Genomic DNA, 14,423 nt, shown 5'->3' with positions numbered 1-14,423 from the left:
TTTGTTCATTAAGGTATATTTTTAGAATCCGGTTTAATTATTTGTGCTGAAAACAGAATAAATCAATTCATAATGAAATGTTCATGAAATGTTCGTATAAGAAGTGACGTTATCCCGTGCAGCCAATCACAGATAAGTATAAAACGAAAGTAGATCACCTCTTTTGTCGAAGTTATGGATAAACCGAATTCCCATAAATGCGATTGTGATACCGGGAGTATAGTTCAATTACTTTCAATCGTAAAGTAAGGCAGATGTTTTATTCATCTTAGTGTTTAGTACATACGTAAACGGTGAAAGAAGCCACTGAATTTACAGGTAAGTATTCAAACGAAATATTGTCACAAATGTATCCAATATACTGTAAGTTGTTCAATTACACACCATGGCTGACAGTTGTTAAATCAGCGGATATATATTCAAAAACGATACTTTGATTGCCCACTATAATAAAAAAAAATAAGCTAACAGAACAGCAATTATTTAGTCAATTTAAAGTTTTTTACTTTCGTTTTTGACTCTGTTCATTATAATTTTCAGTACGATACTGAACTAAATTTTCCCTTTTTTGGAGCTTTTCGATAACGTTTTCTTATTGTTCATATACTTAAGGCCCTGTTGCATGTATTTAAAAACAGTATACAACTTTTAATTTTATCATAATAACTTGTAAATGATCTACTTTCGTTTTCAGTTGAATTTTAGAGACATTCCTTATCTGGGAAGTTTTTTCTAAAATTCTTGTAACTTCATTAAATTCTTCAGCAGGTTACAGTTCTAACTATGATTATGTCTGCAAACGCAAAAGCAGCGATAACCTTGAACTGTTGTGTAGTGTTTTATTATTGTTATAATATTACATCAAGCCCCTGTGCATATTGATCTGTGACGTAATATCACTTATATGTATTGAGCATGCGCACTAGTGAATAAACGACATGTGAAGCGGCCATTACTAAGTTGTTAGTTGTGTTCAATACGAACGGTTGAATCCGAGGACAATCCTACAATTGGCGACGAGGAGTTTGACATCGTTAGTGTCTAACGTGATCTAGAAAGATCGTAGTTGAAAATGGCGACATCTATAACGACAGATTTAGGTGGAATTGCTGCATTTGACTGTCACGGTGACCAAACAAATATTGGCCCAAGATGGAAAAAATGGCGCAGAGCCTTCGAACTTTTTGTTGAAGGAAAAGGAGTGACAAATAATGGTCAAAAGAAAGCTCTTCTTCTACATTGTGGTGGAATACCTATGCAGGACATTTTCTACACACTTACGGTGCCAGAACCTACCGGAGATGAAACTGTTTATTCTGTTGCGATTCGAGTGCTTGAAGAATATTTCAGCCCACAAGTGAACGTCCCATTCGAGAGACATTTATTTAGAAACATGACTCAACAATCGGGAGAAACGATAGATCAGTTTATTACACGTTTACGACAGAGGGTAGAGTACTGCGAATTTACAAACAACGATGAACAGATCAGAGATCAAGTGATCGAGAAGTGTCTCTCACACCATTTGAGAAGGAAACTTCTAGAAAAGGGGAAAGATTTGACCCTAAAACAACTACAAGCTACCGCGCGAGCTATGGAAACGAGCGAGACACAAGCAAATAAAATTGAAGCAGTCGACGGAACACGTGGTGAGGTGGTAAATCGAGTACACCAATCCAAGCGTCGAGGTGATACCAGATTTGATGACAAGCGTCGGGGCGGTAATTATACACCAACTTCCGGTTCCGGTAAACAATGCTACCGGTGTGGTAAACAAACACATCTTCAGAAAGACTGTCCGGCACAATCTCAGGAATGTTACAAGTGTCATGAAACAGGGCATTACGCGAGACGTTGTAAGACGAAGGATACATCACACAGACAAGGTGGATCGTCACACAAACAATGGACAAGGTCAGATAAAAAGTTTGGAGGAAAACAAAAAGTCCAAATGGTGAGTGACGAAACAAACAATGATGAATATGCTTTCTCGTTCTTGTCAAAATATGAAGACACTACAGTTAATGTAAATATCGGTGGGGTATCGAACATTCCCATGATTATTGACTCTGGGGCCACATGTAATGTAATTGATAAAGAACTGTGGGACAATCTAAAAACCAACAAGGTTGAATGTGACTCTAAGAAAGTTGACAAACATTTGTACCCATATGGATGTAGTGAGCCCATAGAAGTGATAGGAACATTTCACACATGCTTAACTGTAGGAGATAATTCTGTGTCGGCGGATGTTGACGTCATCAAAGGGAAAGGTCCAGCTTTACTAGGGAAGAAAACTGCCTTACAGCTTGGTGTTCTAAAAATAGGACCCAGTGTTAGTGAACATGTCAGTGTTGTGAAAGACACACAGGGTCTTGGTACAGAACAGGATATTTTTAAACAATTTAAACCTTGTTTTGAAGGTATCGGGAAATTAAAAGATTTCCAATTAGACATCCCTATTGATGAGATGGTAAAGCCTGTAGCCCAACCAGTAAGGAGAATTCCCTTCAATCTGAGAGATAAAGTGGAGAACAAGTTGGATGAGTTAGAGAAACTCGACATCATTGAGAAAACAGGAGGTCCAACGCCTTGGGTATCCCCGGTGGTCGTCGTTCCCAAAGGTCAGTCAGACATTAGACTTTGTGTGGATATGAGACGGGCTAATGAGGCCATAATTCGAGAACGTCACCCAATACCAACTGTTGAGGAAGTCCTCTATGATCTAAACCAGAGTACTGTGTTTAGCAAATTAGACATAAAATGGGCTTTTCATCAGATTGAACTGTCTGAGAAATCTCGATCAATCACAACATTTGTTACGCACAAAGGACTCTATCGTTACAAGAGACTTATGTTCGGAGTATCATGTGCACCCGAAATGTATCAACGGGTCATACAGCAAACTCTAGAGGGATGCGACGGAGCGCGAAATTTGTTCGACGATATCATTGTTCATGGTAAGTCGGTGAAGGAACATGACCAGCGACTTGAACAAGTACTTCAGAGAATCCAAGAAACCGGTATGACTCTCAACAAAGACAAGTGCGTTTTTCGAATGTCAGAGTTAGTGTTCATGGGACATTTGTTGTCGGCGAGAGGTATAGGTCCGGAGGATGAGAAAGTGCGTGCTGTCAAGGAGGCACGACGTCCAGAATCTGCGACCGAGATAAGGAGTTTCTTAGGTCTTGTGAACTACAGCAGCAGGTTTATTCCTGATTTGGCTACTGTTGCTGAACCCCTACGTCAATTGACCAGGAAAGACACACCGTTTGTATGGGGAGACAACCAAGAAACCGGGTTTCAAGAGTTAAAATCTCGACTTGGAAATACCGAAACGCTCGGATATTTCGACAACAAAGCACCAACTTTTCTCATAACTGATGCCAGTCCAGTGGGATTGGGAGGAGTTCTCGTCCAAGAGTTGAAAGGTGAAATGCGTGTGATTTGTTACATAAGTAGAAGTTTAACCGACGTTGAGAAACGCTATTCTCAAACCGAGAAAGAGGCGTTAGGGATTGTGTGGGCATGTGAACGTCTACACATGTACTTATACGGAGCTGAATTCACACTACTTACCGATCACAAACCATTGGAGTGCATATACTCGACAACGTCAAACGGTAAATCGAGCGCAAGGATACACCGTTGGGTACTAAGACTACAGACATACCGATTTACTGTCAAGTATATCCCAGGCAAGCAGAACATTGCTGACAGCCTATCGCGGCTCATCGAGAGCAAGGGGAATAACTCTAGTACGCAGCCAACCGATGCCGAAACGTACGTCAGATTTGTTGCCCAAAACGCGACACCGAACGCCCTATCGACACGACAAATAGAAGAGGAGTCCGCTGTCGATGAGGAACTTTGTAATGTTAGAAAGTGCATTAAAACACAAAGGTGGCATGAACTTACAAACAAAAGGTATTTGGCAGTGAAAGATGAACTATGTATCATAGGAATGTTGGTACTGAGAGGAACGCGAATAGTAATTCCCGAAACGCTGCGCGAAACAGTTTTGAAACTCGCACACGAAGGACATCCAGGAATCGTGAGTATGAAACGACGGATTCGTACAAAAGTGTGGTGGTTTGGAATAGATAAGGACTCTGAACAATTTTGTAAAACTTGTTATTCCTGCCAGCTACTAGGATCAACACAGGCTCCGGAACCGATGAAAACTACGGAACTACCCTCAGGTCCTTGGCAGCATGTATCAGCTGATCTGATGTCACTTCCATCCGGTGACTATATTTTTGTAGTTGTTGATTACTACAGTAGGTACTTTGAAGTTGACACGATGAAATCTACAACAACGGACAAAATAGTGCGTAGTCTGGGGAAAATGTTTCTCACACACGGGTTTCCGATTAGTATTACGACAGACAACGGTCCTCAGTTTGTGAGCGAACTGTTCAAAGATTACCTTGCAGAACGAGGTATTGAACATCGGAGAGTTACCCCCCTTTGGCCTCAAGCTAACGGTGAGGTGGAGCGACAGAATCGCTCCCTACTCAAAAGTGTCCGAATCGCTCAACTGGAAAGAAAAGACTGGAAAACAGAACTCGATTCATTCTTGTTAATGTATCGTACCACTCCACACTCTGTAACTGGAGTGAGTCCCGCCGAACTTTTGTTCAAACGCAAACTTCGAACGCGCATTCCAGGAATTGAGGAGCATTCAGTAGATGACATCGAAGTTCGTGACCGAAATAATGAAAACAAAATGAAAGGGAAATTATATGCAGACGGAAAGAGAAACGCGCGCGAAAACGACCTTAAAACAGGAGATGATGTACTGTTAAGACAAGAGAGACAAAATAAACTGACACCGAAATATCAGGAACAGCCATATACAGTCAAGGCTAAATCTGGAAATTCTGTGCTAATTGAACGAGACGGAGTACAGTACAAACGCAACGTTACACATGTGAAAAAGTTCTTGAAAAGAACTGATGGACAGAATCGTAGTGAGCTAAGCAAGCCCACAAGTATCAACCGTGATACTCCGATTGTTGACATTGATGAGGAATCAATTCCATGCAAAACCGATGAGTGTAATGATCGTGAAACGGTTACAGAAAATGCGAGTATGCCAACTAGTAGTGTACTAGCCTCTCCGCGCCCAGTTCGCGTCAAGACAATGCCTCACAAATTCAAAGACTATGAGGTTACGCTTAAGTGACTTGATATATGTATGTTTACCATACATAAGTTAGTAGTTTTTAACTATCCTAACTTAAAGACTTTATTTTCGGTTGGAAAAAAAAAAACCAGTTACCGCAATTCCAATTGATCTCCAATAGAGATTTTGAGTTTGAAGTTAGTTGAACATTTATAATTTTATATAGACTGGAATATAAAGACTCTTTGACTATAAGACTTTATGATAAGTTGATATTAACACAAACACATTAGCTTGGAAAGAAAAAAAATCAGAATATTTTGATATTTGGTAAATAAGTTTTAATTCAAGAAAAGGAGGAATTGTAGTGTTTTATTATTGTTATAATATTACATCAAGCCCCTGTGCATATTGATCTGTGACGTAATATCACTTATATGTATTGAGCATGCGCACTAGTGAATAAACGACATGTGAAGCGGCCATTACTAAGTTGTTAGTTGTGTTCAATACGAACGGTTGAATCCGAGGACAATCCTACATGTTGTATGATCATTTAAAACAAATAAGTTGAAATGAGATTTTTGCTATTTCAAGGATGTGCATTAATTGTAATGTCAAAGTCACCTTAATAGCTTCAGCTTGTGAAAAATTGTGCCAGAGCGTCAGATATGACCCTTTACCTCAGTGCTAAAGTATCAGATTTGAAAGTTGGATTTCACTGGTTCAATCCCATGCAAATTAATGCACATGTTCTTTTCTCTAGTATTTCCTTCCTTTTAATACAGATTAGTATACTGTTGCTATCCAACCCCGACCCCAGTCCCCCTCCTGTTTCTTAGCTTTGAACTTCTACGACTAACTGCCGTAGGGCTGTGCATTTGTATTGTATTACACATATTAAGTTTATTCATTTATTTTAGCATTACATTTTATAAATTTAATTCAGGTACTGATTTTCTCTTTCAGGTTCTACGATGGAATCTAATTCAGACAATGACCAGGGGGATGCTTCTCCTTCACAACAGAAGGAATCCAAGCCGGGTGGAAATACAGAGGGAAGGTCGATGTCAATTATGTCTCAGATAGCAAAAAGGCAGGCAACACAGCAGGCTGGCTCTGACGAGCAACAGGACACATTTCTTTCTGGATGGAGTTCTGCTATACGAGGGAATATTCATGATTTTCAGGAAAATATAGGAGATTGGAGAGAGGTTCACGGAGAAAGTCTGATTGAGGAAAAGGAAAATCTTTATCCCACAGGAGACATATATGTTATACCACCACTATCTGGTACTGGACACATACAGAGACAAGAAGGAGACAGCACCAGGATATCATCACTAGAAGACGGCCCACATGTCGGTAGCACTGATGTCATCCTTAAGATTGATAACCAGACTCTAGATGTTGGCAATAAAAGTGACGGAAACATCAATGAACTTGCTTCTACAGAAACCCAGGACTTAGAACTTCAAACTGTAACACAACTGGATGACAACAGAGAGTCGGAGACTGTGCCTGTTGTGGCAAAGTCTACTTCTGATGCTAAAAAGGACAGCAGTAAAGACCAGACTGTGTATGATATAGAGGGTAGAACTGATGTCAAAACTGAGGAGACTGGAAGGTCACAAAGAAAACCACCAGAAGTTCATCCTAAACAGTTTAAACTTCAATCTGAACCATTTAAGTTTATTGTTGATGGCAGTTTGATTCAGGACCAATCCAGATCTGAAGAAAGAGCCATACCAAAGAAGCCCCATGTAGACTCGCAGACTTCTACTGATAAAAGTTCTTCTGGAGTTTTACATGAGAATAGAAAATCTTTCAAAGACATATTACATCAGTTTGAAAAGCCTAAACCTAAAACAGTCTCTACTTCTCAACCTCACCCGGAGAAATTAGTTGACCAGCTAAACCAGCTAACACCCTCACAGAGGACAGAGTTCAGTGACAGCCACATCAGTGTAAGCTCTGATGCTTCTGGGGGTCTGGGATCAGACATGGTGGGGAATTTGATAAGAACTAATATCATGAGTGATTCAACAGCTTCAAATATTAGTAGTATTGTGCCAGGCATAGATCAGTCTCTGTCCCATCCTACTCTCCAACCAGGTTCACAACTGGTAGAACAGCCTGAACCATCGATGGGAGTTGGTGAGCAAAAGGGTGAAGAACCCAGCATATCTAGTTTTACATCACTGACAGAAGGGTTGTCTCAACAGATACAACAGCAAGGGAATACAAATGTTGGGCTTGAAGGCATCCAACTGACCAGGGACCAGGGACCATTTCAAGGTCAGTTTATGCATGCAGAGTCTCCTCCTCATGATCAACAAATTCATCCTGAAGAACCAGTCCGAAGTCAACCTGTTCATGCTGGACCATATCAAGGTCAAGCAAAACAGGAAGAATTTTATCATCAACCTGTACAGGGGGAACAATTACAGGGTCAACCAAACAATCAGTATCTAGGTCATCCATCACAGCCATACCAATTTCAAGGTCAACAGTATCATCAGCAGGAACAACCACAATATCCATGGCAACTAATGGGAAGAGAGAATTGGCCTGACTGTCAAGTATTTCCTGGACAGTTGGGAAATATACCCCCACATGACCCTCAGTACCATGGCATGTATGGTCAGCCAGGAATGTACCAACCACACACAGTGGGCCAAGAGTATTACCCTCATGGTCACTGGAGAGATGGACAGAATCCTCAGGATTCCCACCCTCAAAACACTAATCCTGCTGGTCCCCAAAAACCAAACGTTCACAAAGTAAAAGAGGAACCCAGTGCTAAACAACCAAGAAAGACAAAACCAGCATCCAAAGGTACTCCTAGCCCTGACCAGACGCCACCCAAAACAGATCAGTCCTTAGTATATTTTAAAATCTTAAAAAATATTCATAATTTAATAAATAATAAAAATCAAACACTTTCAGACTAAATTCTGTGTCACATTGACATATTTAGATTTCAGAAAAATATATCACATTGAGGCAGATTTAATTGTTCATAGGATCACTGTTGCCTTCTAGCTTTGTGCTAAAAGGAAATTCCCTTCAGCTGGATCAGTAAAATGGCAGATTGGGAAGCTGGGGGTCGCAGGTTTGATCCCTAGTCAATGCACACTACTCCTTCCTGTTACAACAGTATCACGAAGGAACCATTGTGTCACCAAGTACTGAATGGTCTTGGAAATTTGAAACTACACACTGATTTTTTCTATATTCTGTATAAGGGAATAGTTACTTTAGTGACCTGGGTTTTGTAATTAGAGCATGTGCTTGTGTATTCATTTCCATATTAAAACAGGTCTGTAAAACCTGGAAGAAAACCCTATGAGATATTTCTCTTATTTAAATGGAATCAATATATGAGGTCACTTAAAATTGTGTCTGCATGAGCAAAATGTATGTTCTTGTATGGATAAAAATTGGCCATATGACAGCACTTTCTTCCCATAGCACTAAAAACCTGATATTTAAAGGGGACTTACAAACTGTACCTCTATCTATATTTGGCAGATTTTAATTGTACATGGGATTACGGATGCCTTCTAGCTTTGTGCCAGAAGGAATTTCCCTATATCTTAATCAGAATGGGAATTCAGCTGCCAGGGGTCACAGGTTTGATCCCCACTGGAAGCACACTACTCTCTTTCCTCTTAAAAATGGTGTCCATGGCCCTCCCTGTGGTGACAGGAAGTTAGAACCTAGGTTGTTGAGGTATTCAAGGGTGAACAAATTTAAAAAGGGGGGAGTAGCTGGGTGGCAGATTCTAATTGTACATAGGATTAGGGTCGCCCTAGTGGGAATTTCCCTTTAGCTAAATTGGTAGAGTGGCAGACTGGGAAGCTGGGGGTGGTGGTTTTGATCCCCAGCTGATACACACTACTCCCTTTCCAGTTACATACAGAACTAAGACAGTACATATACATGTGTCTAGTACTGCGTCACTATGGATATGGACACCATTAACTCCTAGACCTGTAACACAAATAGATTTTTGGAAATCAAGATCACAGAAACAATAAAAACTACTTTGAGACAAAAGAGTTTCCTAGAGCAAGCTGTAACGTGATCCTAATGGGTGCAGGTGCTTTTGAGGAGCTTTATATCTGACATGAAGTACTTTCTCTAGTAGAAAACATGAAAAAGCAGAGGACATTATAAGTATAATGTCTTACAAAAAGAACTGAAGGTAAAAAAAGAAACCCTGGTTAAATTAGTAGCAAATGTCTTTGTATGTAGTTAACAAGTGTGTCCCTCCAGGGCTTTTTGGGATATTGACAATGCGAAATCGAACATCTGAAACGAAATGATGTTTGATAAATAAGAATGTTTTAGTCTGTTAAACTGTCCGACACTGCCTGTATATAATGTATTCACAGATTTTCTTTCTTTTATAGAGAAAAAGGAACAGCAAACACCAAAGGTAAAATATCAAAACCAAAGGTAAAATATCAAAACCATAGGTAAAATATCAAAACCAAAGGTAAAATATCAAAACCAAAGGTAAAATGGTAAAATATCAAAACCAAAGGTAAAATATCAAAACTAAAGGTAAAATATTAAAACCGAAGGTAAAATATTGTCTCCCATATTAAGCATTTTCATTATCTGTTGTCATATAACTAATCTCTGAATTGTAACTGACGACTGTAGTAATTCCTGTACATGTATTGTGAAATCATTCCCTTACTGCTGTTATGGATGATAAAAGGTATGATATTACAATAGCTTATGTCATAACCATTGATGTCCAGGGACCACACAGCATGGTTGTTTACATCTGACACTACTACAGATCCTGATATAAAGGACTGAGTCCAATAACTAGTTTTCAGTCTGGATTGCAGTTACAAGGGAAAGAAGTTTATCAGCTGAATCAATAATATGATCACACAGTCAGTACTTTTATCACATGTACAATCAGCGATAAAAATGTGATAATTGAAGGTTATGATATATGACTACTTTTGTTTTATATCTCTTATTAGTCTGAGGGACAAAGGGCTGATATCAGTCTGAGGGACAAAGGGCTGATATCAGACTGAGGGCAGTTGTGATATAAAAACGATTGTATGATAAAGTAGTTTTATTATTAGATCACCTGCCCGAAGGGCAAGTGAGCTTATGCCATGGCGCAGTGTCCGCCGTCCATCGTCGTCGTCGTCTGTCGTCAACTTTTTCTTTAAAACCTATCTCCTCCTAAACGCCAAAGAGGATTTCAACCAAATTTAGTCTGAAGCATCAATAGGGGAGGGCAATCATTTCTTAAATAAATGGGGTTGGTTCGACCTTTGATGCCAGGAGGGCAGGGCCCTGAAGGGGAATTTAGCTAAATTTGCTTTAAAACGCATCTCCTCCTAAACACCAGAGAGAATTTCAACCAAATTCAGTCTGAAGCATCACTAAGGGAGGGTAATCATTTCTTAAATAAATGAGGTTGGTTCGACCCCTAAGGCCAGGGGGGCGGGGCCTTGAAGAGGAACTTAGCTAAATTTGCTTTAAAACGCATCTCCTGCTGAACGCCAGAGAGGATTTCAACCAAATTAAGTCTGAAGCATCACTAGGGAAGGGAAATCATTTCTTAAATATATGAGGTTGGTTCGACCCCTGAGGCCAGGGGGGCGGGGCCCTGAAGGGGACCTTTGCTATATTTGCTTTAAAACGCATCTCCTCCTAAATGCCGAAAAGATTTCAACTAAATTTGCTCTGAAACTTCATTGGGGGAGGGCAATCATTTCCTAAATAAATGAGACTGGTTCGACCCCTGGGGCTAGGAAGACCGGGCCCCAAAGAGGAAAATTATCTTATATTTTGCTTTAAGACACTAATATCCCCTAATTGCCTGCAAACATTTCTTAATTGAATGAGGTTGATTTGGCCCCTGCGGTCCTAAGAAATGGTACAGCTAGATTATCATTTTGTATGGTGTAGTTTTTATAAATTGTTAAAAATTGGTTTCTAGGTTTATAAAAGCTTATAGTTGAATGAAAATTAAAGTATTGTCTAATTACACCCTGTAATATGACATATTACTTATTTCAAAATCTGTTAACATGGCAACTCAATGGAGGCCCCTGATTAGTTGAAAGTCAGATATTGTGGTCCCAGTTGGGTTAGAACATAGATGTTGTCTAGATTTGAGATGTACTAATGCATTCAGTTGTAATGACTTAAATATAAAACCAGGTGAGCGATACAGGTCCAATGGACCTCTTGTTACATTTTTAAAACAATTAAACTCTAATCAACAAACAATTGATGGTATTTTTAATATAACAAATGATCGTGTCACATTGTTTATCTCATTTTATGTCATTTATCACAATTGTTTGTCAACAATAGATATTGGTTAGAACTATTTCACTTCATATTTTTCATCGCCATCACAAATAAGAATTTACAGAGTCATTGTAAGCTAAAGGCCTGAATTCTTACTTTGGGTTTTGAGTTGATTTTGGGTAGGATCTGGAACGACCAATAGAATTATAACCTGCGTATCATATACTATACAATGCCTCTAGGTATCCTTTTTATATATATAGTGTATATACTAGAAGAAGAATAGATAATTATGGTACATGTAAATGCATTGATACGGCCCAGATATTTCCTATCACTGAAGCCAGCATTTCCATATGAAGATTGACCTGTAAAGCCCTATATCACAGACAAACACATGTACTGTAAAGAATTGAATGTTCACGGTGTATGCATTTTGTGGTTTACATTGTTGCTATGTAGAAGGAAAATAAATACAACAAATTTAATTGATATACTTGATACCTGTTTCTGGTCGGGTGGTGCAGTGGATAGGGCACTTGCCTTTCACCAAGGCGGCCAAGGTTCGATTCCCCTATTGGATGTGAAGAAGTTAGGTCACCCACCCGACCACATGGGTTTCCTCCGGGTACTCGGGTTTCCTCCAACATGAAGACCCCCCCCTACGCTAACATCTGGGCTAACAAGAGTGATTAATATAAGTTGAAATAACTTGTTTCACAATTGTTGTTAAATAAATAATTTTCATATAACTGTTTGTTTTATATGGGGTATCCAGGAAAGTTGGTACCACAAAACAATCTAAATAGCTTCATGAAGAAAAGTACCAACAAACATTTCAAGTTAAGGAGTGTGTGATAATATTGATTAAACTCACTGAAACAGTTTGGTGGTCGAAACAATATATATCTTATTATATTTATCTCAGAAACCAGAGAAATCGTACGTGTGTGTGAAGGGGCTAAACGCCAACACTGGGTTAGACACACTATGGCTGTATCTGGAAAACAAATCTGGCTGTGATGTGGACAAGTCATCTGTCTTATATACAAGTGACAAGACTATGGCTGTGGCTACTCTTCTGGGGAGTCCTGCTAGTAAGTGTCTGTTACAATCACTTTAGTAAGTCAAAGTCATCTATATATCTTACAAATAAAATAAATAAACAAATAAGTATTTCATCATTTCATTAATATTAATGATGTAGCCCCACCTTTACCCCCCTTGATGAAGTTGGAATCAGTGTCCTTTTTTGTTTGAATAAAGTTTGTACAATGCCATGCGGCTAAACTTCTCAACAATTTTTTATGAAACTTGGGAAAAATAATCTGCACCTCAGTTGGTTGTTTCCTTACAAATTAATTTGTATTTCAATGATTTTTGTAGAGTCATGTCCCTTCTCTAATATTGTATAAATTTTGTCCAAAGTGTTCCTATACTCACATCATAAATACTCTTCATTGTTTTACACTTGCCGTTTATTTTGGATTTCGGCCATTTAAATAGGACTTATACCCCTTTTCTGATTTTCCATTTATGAATTTTGTCCAAAATACTCCTACTTACCTTCTTGACTAATATTTATGAAACCTTGGAAGCATCATTATAACCATACGTAGTTTTAGGCTTGCATTTTATTTTTTGTCTTCACATGTGATTACTATATAGGGTAAACTGTGACCTAATATTTGCTGTCATGCTAAATTCACCCCTATTGGGGAGGGCGAAAAAAGCAACAAATAAACTGTAGCAAAACTTTCCCAGTATACAGTATCGTACTTTATTATCCAACAAGTCATTTTTCTTTTCAGATTTTCAAGAATTCAAAAATAAATGTCATCAGAAGAAGCTAGAAGGTGCCAGTGTCCGAGTGTGTGTGGTACCGGCTCCAGTCACTGTAGTTGTCAGCTCTGAACAACACATGCCCTCCGAACACGAAATGAAGAAACATTTCCAACAGGACAAGTTTGGTTGGGTCAAGGTCAGAAGGATCAAGATGACCGATGATGGCTGCTATAGGGTTCAGTTCAAGGACAATGCTGGTAAACTTAAGACTTATATTAAATATGTGATGATTTTGGAAATATGTTTGAAATTTGATAATCGATATAAATTGTTAAATTAATATTCATGTCTCAGGTGTAAGTACCATTGTCAGATACAATTTGTCAAATACATTTTTTAACAATTGCTGTTTCTTTAAAGATTGTCTTAGAATATTAAAACAATAGTCTACTAATTATCTTAAGCACAAGGGTTATTAGTTGTACCAGTTTTTAATGACACATATTTATTTTATTTATAACACATAAATGACTTTAACAGTGACCATGGAAACAGATGTTAATAAATAGAAAAGTATTTAAATTAATGAATTATATATTATTTTATGTTTCATTTAACCTTATCTAAAAAAAAAGTCAGTGGGTATACCCTGAGTTCTGGAATTACATTTACCTGGTACCCCTGTCTGTCTGCCCTGTGTTCTGGAATTACATTTACCTGGTACCCCTGTCTGTCTGCCCTGTGTTCTGGAATTACATTTACCTGGTACCCCTGTCTGTCTGCCCTGTGTTCTGGAATTACATTTACCTGGTACCCCTGTCTGTCTGCCCTGTGTTCTGGAATTACATTTACCTGGTACCCCTGTCTGTCTGCCCTGTGTTCTGGAATTACATTTACCTGGTACCCCTGTCTGTCTGCCCTGTGTTCTGGAATTACATTTACCTGGTACCCCTGTCTGTCTGCCCTGTGTTCTGGAATTACATTTACCTGGTACCCCTGTCTGTCTGCCCTGTGTTCTGGAATTACATTTACCTGGTACCCCTGTCTGTCTGCCCTGTGTTCTGGAATTACATTTACCTGGTACCCCTGTCTGTCTGCCCTGTGTTCTGGAATTACATTTACCTGGTACCCCTGTCTGTCTGCCCTGTGTTCTGGAATTACATTTACCTGGTACCCCTGTCTGTCTGCCCTGTGTTCTGGAATTACATTT

At 39.0% G+C, this 14,423-nt stretch overlaps 2 protein-coding genes across 3 annotated transcripts in view; both read left to right on the top strand.

Moving 5' to 3' along the window:
• The first annotated feature begins 150 nt into the window (after positions 1 to 150).
• LOC110466436 (poly [ADP-ribose] polymerase 14-like) overlaps positions 151 to 14,423 on the top strand; it is a 55,674-nt gene continuing 41,401 nt past the window's right edge. For both annotated transcript variants that reach the window (XM_021522923.1, XM_021522922.1), the window contains exons 1-5: positions 151 to 318; positions 6,098 to 7,966; positions 9,547 to 9,572; positions 12,357 to 12,525; positions 13,240 to 13,470. In XM_021522923.1, coding sequence (XP_021378598.1) covers positions 6,106 to 7,966; positions 9,547 to 9,572; positions 12,357 to 12,525; positions 13,240 to 13,470 — 2,287 coding nt within the window. In that variant the 5' untranslated portion in view covers positions 151 to 318; positions 6,098 to 6,105. The remainder of the gene's footprint in view (positions 319 to 6,097; positions 7,967 to 9,546; positions 9,573 to 12,356; positions 12,526 to 13,239; positions 13,471 to 14,423) is intronic.
• On the top strand, positions 843 to 5,671 carry LOC110466437 (uncharacterized protein K02A2.6-like). Its single transcript, XM_021522924.1, has one exon. The coding sequence runs from the start codon at positions 1,073 to 1,075 to the stop codon at positions 5,186 to 5,188; it is 4,116 nt and encodes a 1,371-aa protein (XP_021378599.1). The 5' UTR covers positions 843 to 1,072; the 3' UTR covers positions 5,189 to 5,671.

The sequence above is a fragment of the Mizuhopecten yessoensis genome, unplaced genomic scaffold, assembly GCF_002113885.1.
Source record: "Mizuhopecten yessoensis strain PY_sf001 unplaced genomic scaffold, ASM211388v2 scaffold11133, whole genome shotgun sequence".
NCBI lineage: Eukaryota > Metazoa > Mollusca > Bivalvia > Pectinida > Pectinidae > Mizuhopecten > Mizuhopecten yessoensis.
Note: the sequence above shows the minus strand (reverse complement) of the source record. Positions and strands in the feature narration are given on the sequence as shown.

Coding starts and splice junctions, on each gene's coding strand:
- LOC110466437 (XM_021522924.1), top strand. CDS start 1,073: ATGGCGACATCTATAACGACAGATTTAGGTGGAATTGCTGCATTTGAC.